The 9,612-nt window shown below is 35.6% G+C and overlaps 1 protein-coding gene across 1 annotated transcript; it reads right to left on the bottom strand.

Moving 5' to 3' along the window:
- Nucleotides 1-6: 6 nt before the first annotated feature.
- Pgi (glucose-6-phosphate isomerase) lies at nucleotides 7-9,161 on the bottom strand. The gene is made up of 11 exons (XM_071591610.1): nucleotides 8,983-9,161; nucleotides 8,745-8,838; nucleotides 8,429-8,620; nucleotides 7,724-7,804; nucleotides 7,289-7,504; nucleotides 6,509-6,748; nucleotides 3,468-3,607; nucleotides 2,769-2,952; nucleotides 1,786-1,990; nucleotides 1,638-1,704; nucleotides 7-482 (listed from the first exon to the last, which is right to left on the bottom strand). The coding sequence occupies exons 1-11, from the start codon at nucleotides 9,111-9,113 to the stop codon at nucleotides 356-358; spliced, it is 1,677 nt and encodes a 558-aa protein (XP_071447711.1). The 5' UTR covers nucleotides 9,114-9,161; the 3' UTR covers nucleotides 7-355.
- Between the last annotated feature and the right edge of the window lie 451 nt (nucleotides 9,162-9,612).

Raw genomic sequence — 9,612 nt, 5'->3', positions numbered from 1 at the left:
CATTTATTTCTGTTTGTTGCTAAGTAAGTTTTTACAATAAATCAATGACAATTACACATTCATGATTTCATGTAAATCAATGAAACAAAACATTTTATACATTCTAAACATCTACATTAAGCTGTGTTCTTTGATTGTTCATTTAAATTCTTTCAATAAATATAAAAATAGTAACAAAAGCTTTGTAGTTCATGAAAGCATTAACCAATATAAGAGAGAATTATCAAAAGATCTATAGTAACAATGCCCTCATCTATATATCCTGTACCTTAAACAAAATAATCTTGACACCATAAGGATCACCAAAAATAATCAAGTATGGTTGCATTTCCACCGGAATGAATGTGGTAGGAAATTATATTTTCAGGTTTCCTTTGATGAAGTTGATAAGTCCATTTGTTGATGCATCATGGCTACTCACTTGATCTTTTCCATTTAGTTCCGGTTCAATTGCTTTAGCGAGCTGTTTCCCCAACTCCACTCTGGTTTCCATGGAAATATAAAATAATGAATGTAGTAATCTATCAGAGACCACTGCCAATGTGAGAATCAGAATGGGTGGATGAAGGAAAGGGGAGCATGCAATGTTTAAGCAGTAATAGCAAATGATTTTTATCAAAGATAAATCATGATACATTTGTTTCATGGAATTCAAAGAGATGCTCAGCAGGGTAAAATGAATGAAGATTATAGACAGAAATAGGAGGAAACAAAGAGGGATACACATTTTATTTGACTACTTGAACTGGATTTAAAGATAAGCAAACTAAACGGGACAGAGAGGCGTGTAAAAAAGTTCCCCCATTATTGTTCATACCATATCATGTATGTGCTGAAAAAATAGGAGGAGGAATACTATAGTGTTTAAACCAGAGATCAGTAATAATTAAGTAATTTTTTCTACAAAACCATAGTTTTCTCCCCCGAGCCAATCCTTTCCCCTAAACCCCACTCTCCTACCTTTATTCAATCTCTCCCTTAGCCTACCACTGCATTCCAATCCCCCATCTCTATCTAGTGTTTTCTTCCAGGCATATCCACAATAATATAGTTTAATTGGATCATACACACTAACTACTTACTTCTCCCTAAGACTACTTGCTGTGCAAGTACACTTGGATCACCACTTGATTGAATGGGTCTGCTTTTATTTCTACATAATATCTGTCATTTACCTGTTCCACATTCACTGCCCTTCTCTCCAGTTTTCTATTTTGAGAATACCCCATGCTGACTCCCTGTTCTTCCACTATATATCACTCTGCAATTACTGCTCCAATAATCTTTGCTCTCTATCCATCTTACCCCACACAGACCTAATGTGTTATGTTTCCTTTCTCCATCCCTAGCTTAATTTTTTCCAACATCCCTATCCTCAGCATCATCCCAACATTCTATATCCTGTTTTCACCCCGGCACTCTTCCATTTCTTTTTTCTCTGTTTGACTGAAGAATAGATAGCAGCAGAAAAGTACAATCAAGAGATATTTTACTATGATATGTCAGCCCTGAAATCCCAATGATATTCCTTACAAAGCAGGCTTAAATTTGTGAAAATAAAGTAGGCACTGTGTTGAGAACCTCTCCCTTGAATTACAATCACTGAATAAAAGAGCATTGAGTGAGAAAAAACTTACCCCCACTGATCATATGAGTTGATATCCCATATAACTCCTTGCACGAAGATTTTATGCTCGTACATGGCTGAAAATATATTATATGGCTCATTAATATTGTTAAAAATTAAGCAAAGTCTATATTTATTTAAAATATAAATTTCCTCACCAATAAGAGCCCCAAGAGTGAACGGTGTAACAGCGTTCACCATTATGGAGTTAGTTGGCCTATTGCCAACAAATACTTTGTGAGGCAGTATTTTCTCTAAGGCTTCTCCAGACATACCAGCAGCTTTCAGCTCTGCCCTTGCTTCTTCAACTCCTTTTCCTTTCATCAAAGCTTCAGTTTGGGCAAGGAAGTTAGCCAATAGGATCTGTGATAACCATGTGGGGAGACTGGTTATTTCTGCATCTTTTAACATAAATCACTTAAGTTACACAATTAAAATAGCAGTTATCTACAAATAGGGCAATGCAATAGATGCATCATGCACATGGTTGTTATAATTATATTAAGTATAACATATAATTGGTAGGGTAAAATATCACAAAATACTTTTGTAATAGTACCCTGACAATGAAAATTGATACTGAATTAAGAAATTGGTGTAAAGACATACTTATGATATCAAAGGTTTCTCTATTCTCCAAATGACATGAGTTTGACCTCTTTTATTAAATTCTTCCAGTATATTTAATAACCTCTACAATAACTACCACCATATCTTGTCTTTTAACCTATGTAGATGTTCTCCAAGAAGAGAGGGAGACTAATGTAAAACTATATTTGATATGAGTTGCATGAAATAATGTTATTTAATTGCATTCTATTAAAGTCCTATTAGCATTAATAAGGGCAATATTGAAAATTAAAAATGAAAGTATAATCACAACATACATAAAGTACTAGTTTATTCCAGGGTTATCAAGCCAAGAAATTGGTAATACATATTAACATAACATTTAAAATTTAAGTTTAGTTATTAAGAAGTACTCCTTAAGTATTAAGTCTCCTTAAGCCCAACTTAAGTAATTAAAACTTTGTGTTTATCATGCTATCAAATTTTTAATATTTGAATTCAATCCATTTGAAAAATACGTAGGCAGACACTTCAGCTGGAAATAGATAAACCGTGGCATAACAGAAAATACCTTGTGATGCAAACCAGACTTGATGGGGTTGTGTGTGTTGACAGGGGCAATGAAGTCAGCGGGAATAAGTCTTGTGCCCTGATGAATGAGCTGATAGAATGCGTGTTGACCATTTGTACCAGGTTCTCCCCAAACAATTGGTCCAGTGTTGTACGAAACAACAGCACCACTTCTAGTGACATACCTGCATGATAAATAAATCTCTTAGTATGTGTGCACGGAGTACACGTATAAGAGAAAAAAACTACAACCAAAAGTGTGTGGTTGTGAAGAAATCATAGCATTAGATTCAAGGATACTCTCTATCCATGATCACAGGTTAAGCAGGTCACCACACATCATATTCCACTTGCTAATTGCCAGAACATATGACAATACAGATTAGAAGCTAGCACTATACTGGCTGGTGGGTAATCAATTTCACTAACTTGAATTATTTTGTAAGAACATTTTTTCTGAGCTGCAAAAATGGAAAGAAACTATTCCTTTGCAACAAAAAAAAACAGAACTCTTGCTTAAACTAAGGTCAACAAAAATGTTCCATGAAGAAAAAGCATGATATTACAGACACATTCAACTAATTTACCTTTTGGCAAGGAATAATCAAAATAAAATGTTTCTAGCATGATAATAATGCGTCACAGATTTTCATTTTTAAGTCATGATTTGAGGGAAATGCAGAAATATAAACCCACTCACTTTCCATTCGATTCCATATCACCCTGCTGGAAGTATGCGGCAAAGCGGTGCAAATATTGATCATATGGCAACAAGGCATGGGTTTCAGCCCCGTAAAAATTATGATACCATATCCCAAGGAGAGCCAGAATCACTGGAGCCTGAAAATAGTGAGACCACCAGTCTTCAATGTCACAATTTGTAAGACATTCCCTAACAAAATAAATGGTTAGCAGTTTGTTGATAATCAGCTTATTATGATAGTTAGATATTTTTTTTAAACAAGTCAATTATATGTTTTATCAGCTGCCTACGATTCTCTCCCAATTCAAATTATCTGCCGAGTTGAACCCAGCTCCTGATTGAAATTCTCAAACTGCACATGTGAGGAAGTTAAATTTTCCAGGCTCACAGAGTTTCTTCCCAGAAAATTGTGAGATCTCTACTATGCATTTAAGCAAGTAAGACAAATTCTTGAAGGGTCACAGGACAAAAGGTAAAATTGGGTTATTTTAAAATTTACCTTCAGGTAGCTACTTATGGGTGTAATTCAATTTTCTATTCCATACTTAACAACTGCCCAGGGGAATTCCTCAGGATTTGAACCTATGACCCTTCAATTTGACTTCAATGCCACTCTTGTATTATATGTATGCCATATACCCATCACAGGAAAGCATTCTTTAGCTTTGAATATCTCCTACCACCCTTAATTTTATCCAAAATTCCTACTCTTTCCCTACTTCAACCTCACCCAGTATACCCCCTCAATTAGTTTTCTGGATACCAATGTGTGTAGCATCCACTTAATTAAACACCTGTGCTTTTCTATGTGTATCTGGACGAAATGGTTAAAGAGGTAGATATTAAGTTTAGTAGGGAATTCATGAAATCAATTAGGTTTACAATTGACTAGATAATCAAGCTTTAGTTTACCAATTAGTCAAGGGGTTTTAAGAATTTCAGAGCACTTTGGAAAGTCAGTGTATTAGGTCTGGGATGAGAATCAATGTAAACAAAACAAAAGCTATGCAATTTAAAAAAAAATGGGAGAGCTATGTTGAATATTAAAATCAAAGTTCATAAACTAGAGCAGAAGGAATAGTTTACCTATCTCAGATGTGTTTCAGACCAAAATGGTCAAAGTAGTCGGGACATAAGAAGAATGACACGTGGCAACGAAGCTTTAACAAAGAGGAGGGAATTAATGGCAATACTGTTGAGTAAGGAAGGCCATTAAGAAGACTGATTAAAACTTTCATATGGAGCATGGTTTTGTAAGGCATGAAAACAGTGAAACAAGACAATGGGCATATATTGGAGGCTTTTGAAATGTGGGTGTGGAGAAGGATGGAAAGGGTGAAATGGACAGAAAGGAAAACAAACAAAGAAGAGCTAGATATGGTGAGGGTGGAGATAGGATTGTTGGGAGAAATCATAAGGAGGCTGGAAAGATCGATTGAGAGCTCTTTGCTTAGCAATGGGATGTTGAAGACTGTGAGAGGAGAACATTAGGCAGCCAAGTAATGGGTAGGAAAAGTAAAGGAATGTATGTGTAATTAAGAGAGGTTTATCACAGTATTCTATATGACGCTTTTTTGTTAGGAGAGGCAAAGAAATGTAATATTGTACCATTTAATAGTATATGTCCAACCAAAACCTACCCTAAACAGTAGAATACCAATTATAATACCATCCTCCTCCTATCCTGCAACGTCTGTTCTAATTTATCCTACCATTTGCCCACAACGACTGGTGGTAGCCCTCATGTGCCTAAAATCATTCCTGCTATAGACCCAATCAAATGACAGAAAAAAGAAACCTAAAATAAAAATCTTACACATTATGAGTGTTCTTGCCCTTGGTGTTGTGGACCAATTAATCCACAGAGATGCTTTTAATAAGCATGAAAGAAATAGCAATGATCATCAGGTGCTTCTGGATTAATAATGATTAGAAATCAGAAAGTGAACAAAGCACAATGATTTTGGAATAACATCCACACACACTACTGTATGATACTCCGCAAGAGTAACTAAGAACAGGTACTAAATGCTGGTATTATTACATGCAGTTATTGACTTATTAAAGCCAGCTCACAATGGCACAGTTAAGACTGCCTCACACAAAGAATTATTAGGCTGAAAAGAAGTTGGTACTCAATAAGTGAACCACAGACCCACTGGACTGAGGCAACTGAACTCTCCAACTAGACAGACTTAACAACTGATAGGCTGCTTGACCTCCCATGCTAGGCCCGGGTGGTATCCTTCAATTGTCAATGCTCTAGCTGGTTAATTAGGAGTTGAGGTGGAATGGAAGATATGTTGATTACTCTATAGGTCTTTTTCCTTCCTGCAGTAAAAGTTTCCTTTTCTCTTATTTGTGTGCCTCAGGAATACTTAAAATAAAAATCGTTATACCCTCCCTGGTCCTAAAATCTCGGCTATTTTTGCCAGGCTGTTTCTGAGGAACAACATCTATAAGAGGGCACAGGATTTGACTTTGAAAAGCAGGTTCTCATAAATGAGATTTTGCTGATGATAGCCCATGTAGTTTCTTCAGTTACCACTTTCTCATGCTGGTATCACACATTAGCCCCCCCCCATTTATGCCATATAAATGGGTGTGTGCACCCCCCCTAAATAAATATTTTAGCACACTAATTGGGGAGGCCAATTTAGTGATATTACTATACCCTATATGAATACATTAGCAGTGGTCTACACATTCAGAATAAACAAAATATGTATTCATAATCTATGTATGTATAGCCCAAGAATTTTGAATCATAAATTTGTCATTTGGCTACAACTGAAATGAATTCTAACCCTCCCATGATCAAAATGATGTGATGAAAATGAATTCAATTTTTTATGTGCAATACTTAATAAAATATTTCTAAAGAAAAATACAGGTAGAGGCATCGCACCAGCCAACCAATGTTCTGTTGCTGCATGTGCCAGTACCAATAGGAAGGGGAAAGAAAGAGATTTCAGAGGTGGAATTAGTAGTAGGGACCTTAAAGCTGTTCCTATTTTAGAATTTGAAGAAATACTTACATTCTGTTCAAGAGGTGCAGTGCAGAAATGATTGTCCATAAAATGAGCTCCAGCAAGTAAAGCCTCGAAGTTTTCAAATCCAATTGAAAGGGAGATGGAGAGACCAATGGCAGACCAGAGGGAATATCTACCACCCACCCAATCCCAGAATCCAAACATGTTCTTCTCATTAATACCAAACTCCTTGACTTTTGTTCCATTGGTTGAGAGGGCGACAAAATGCTTTTCCACAGCAGAGGGCTGGAACAGGGAATTGATTGTAACATAAAAGAGTTCATTAGTTTCTCGGAGATATAACATCTAATGCATAGCGAATAAATTTACTGAGTCAGAAGAAAACCTTGTTTATGGCCAAAATTGACATTTAAGTCATTCATAATTTTCATGAACAACAGTCAATAGTGCCAGAAACAAATTACAACTGGACTGATACATAAATTAATATTACTATTTTAGGGAGGTTCCATATATGCCATGCTTAAATCCTGAATTTACCATCTAATTGACCCATATAGTGGGCCTAAAATTATGGGTAATTTTTGACTTTACTTTCAGCAATGATTATGCCGAACAACTTCTCATGTATTAACTGAGTGTCAACTGATCTTTAGGGAGGTTATTTAAATTTTCATACCCCAAGAATGTCCTATCACAACATTTCATTTCTACTACAATGTAATTTATCATTCGAACAGAGGACATTGTAGTTGATAAAATCAATATTTCACAGTTTTAGTCAGTGTTTCACTAATACTCAGATCATAACAAAAGACTATTTACATCATTTGCAGCCTTGAGGAACCATTCCTTAGCAGACGTTGCATTGGTAATAGTTTCTTGCGTGGTAAAAGTCTTGGAGGCCACAATGAAGAGGGCTGTCTCAGGATTCAACTTCTTCAATACTTCAGCCAAATGGGTGCCATCAATATTTGATACAAAGTGAACACGTGGTCCAATTGCAAATGGCTTAAGAGCTTCGGTAACCATCAAAGGTCCCTAATAAATCAACAAACAAGGCATTAAATTCAGCTTCACCATGCACCTAATTCCATTCCATTGTACATTGCACCACAATTCAATTTAGATACTTGTGCAAAACCCATAAGACAAATCCATGCCCTGTCAACTACAAGCAGGTACGCACCAGCAAGAAACAAGCTTCTGGGTATTTTTGAGAATCAATGTTTTATGAATTACCCATGAATTCAAACTCACCAGATCAGATCCACCGATTCCAATGTTGATAACATCAGTAATAGCTTTATTCGTATAGCCTTTCCATTGACCTGATATGACCTGTAAATATCCAAGCATACATTTAATAGTATAAGCATTTGAAGCTGAAAATAGTTTCAATAGATGTTTTGATTGGAATATCCCCAGCGAACATCACAGGGGAGGACACCTAAAACAGAACTTAAGATGACCCCTAAAACGAAGGTTTGGGTGTAGGTATGCTTTCCTTAGGAGTAGCAGAATAGGGAGTTCTCTAAATTTCTGGACTGTCAATCAATCGCCAATGATAAAAGATGTCTTAAGTTCTACTCCAACTATATAAGAATAGTTTCTCCATTTTAATTGTCAATGCATGTACTAGAAGCGATTAAAGTATCACTCCCACTGAAGCCTTAAGTAATGTCACAAATTGAACAATTCAAACAAGACTATTGAACTGATAAAAAGTAGACTATCTAGTGATAATGACCACAGAATCATTTATTAAAACTAACGGCTAATTTAAATAGAGTTATCTTTAAATGCACCTTGGGATTCAATTCTAAGGTACTTATAATGCCATATAGCTGGGCTTGAGTGCTCCCCACGTTACAACAATGTAATCGTGTTTAAGTATCAGCCACCACAAATTCAAACCATATGACTATTAAAATTGATTACATAGGTAAGCAAATATGGTTATACCTGTTGAGTAAATTCCTTCATATGGCTTAATACTGCATTTACATCGGGCATTACATCTTTTCCATCGATTACTATAGGTTTATTGCTTCTATTACGAAGAGCAATATGTAAAACCGCTCTATTTTCGGTAAAATTGATCTTCTCACCCGAAAACATTGCATCTCTCGCCTTTTCAATTTTCCTTTCCTTCGCCTGAAATGCCATTCACAAACTTTATTAATACAAAAAACTTACGAATCAAAATTCTGATACATTTTAGCTCACATCGAACAAAGTTATGTTACAATAATCTGCGATTAGCTAAATTAACTCTCACCAATTCGAAGAGGAGTTGCAACGCTTCATCATTGACACGATTTTTAGAATAATCAATCAGTATATCACCATCCGATGGAGTTTTCAAAGATAGGCTATAAAAATAACACAGAATATATCCAATTTAACTTAATTTACTCTTTAAAGCTGCTCAATTCCTCTGGCATATATGAAAGTCAAACGAAGGTCAAGTCCCACCCGGGGCACTCCGAGGTTAACAAACTCAAAAAGCAGTTTACCTTAACTTTTTGAATCGCTCTGGGTCACTTTTCATCATGGATAAAATATTGATGCTCTCTCCACTTTTTGAATACAATTCCTTCAGTTTTTTCCATGATGCCTCTTCCGTCAGCTTCGCGCGTCCTTCCATCCTAACTTTAGTAGCAGACGAAAACTCAGTAAGGAGACAGCTTCCACCGCTTTCACTTTCAAGCGCGTATATCGTGTGGATCTTCTTTTTTCTTTCATTTTGGGATTGGCTGGCAGCTAAGGACAAGGATTTCAAATGCATAAAAAAAACGAAATGATTGTACCAAGAGAAGTTTCTCATATTTAAAGTAAATTTAAAACTATTTTCCTTCTTAAATACTGTTGCTATGTAAAAAATTATATGAATCAAATAAATTCAAACAGAAACTTCATTATTTGCATATGCCGAGTTAAACATGATCGCTGGACAAGAACAAATGTAACAGCACGACAGACTTGGTAATTAAAATGTTTGCATAATTATTGGCTTGGTTAAATTTTCTGCCCGTTTTCCGTCATAATGCTAGTAAATAATACATTGGTAAGACTTACTTTTTAAATTATGAGCGTTAGAATAAGATCGAATTTCTAGGAAGTAAGTATGCAAAATGTGTTTACTA

The sequence above is a fragment of the Hetaerina americana genome, unplaced genomic scaffold (assembly GCF_022747635.1).
Source record: "Hetaerina americana unplaced genomic scaffold, ioHetAmer1.1.p SCAF_5, whole genome shotgun sequence".
NCBI classification, from domain to species: domain Eukaryota; kingdom Metazoa; phylum Arthropoda; class Insecta; order Odonata; family Calopterygidae; genus Hetaerina; species Hetaerina americana.
This window is presented reverse-complemented; position numbering and strand designations above follow the sequence as displayed.

Coding starts and splice junctions, on each gene's coding strand:
- Pgi (XM_071591610.1), bottom strand. CDS start 9,113: ATGGAAGGACGCGCGAAGCTGACGGAAGAGGCATCATGGAAAAAACTG. Junction 7,505..7,723: donor GAATCGGTGGATCTGATCTG/GTGAGTTTGAAT, acceptor TTGATTTATTAG/GGACCTTTGATGGTTACCGA. Junction 483..1,637: donor AACTCATATGATCAGTGGGG/GTAAGTTTTTTC, acceptor CATGGAAACCAG/AGTGGAGTTGGGGAAACAGC.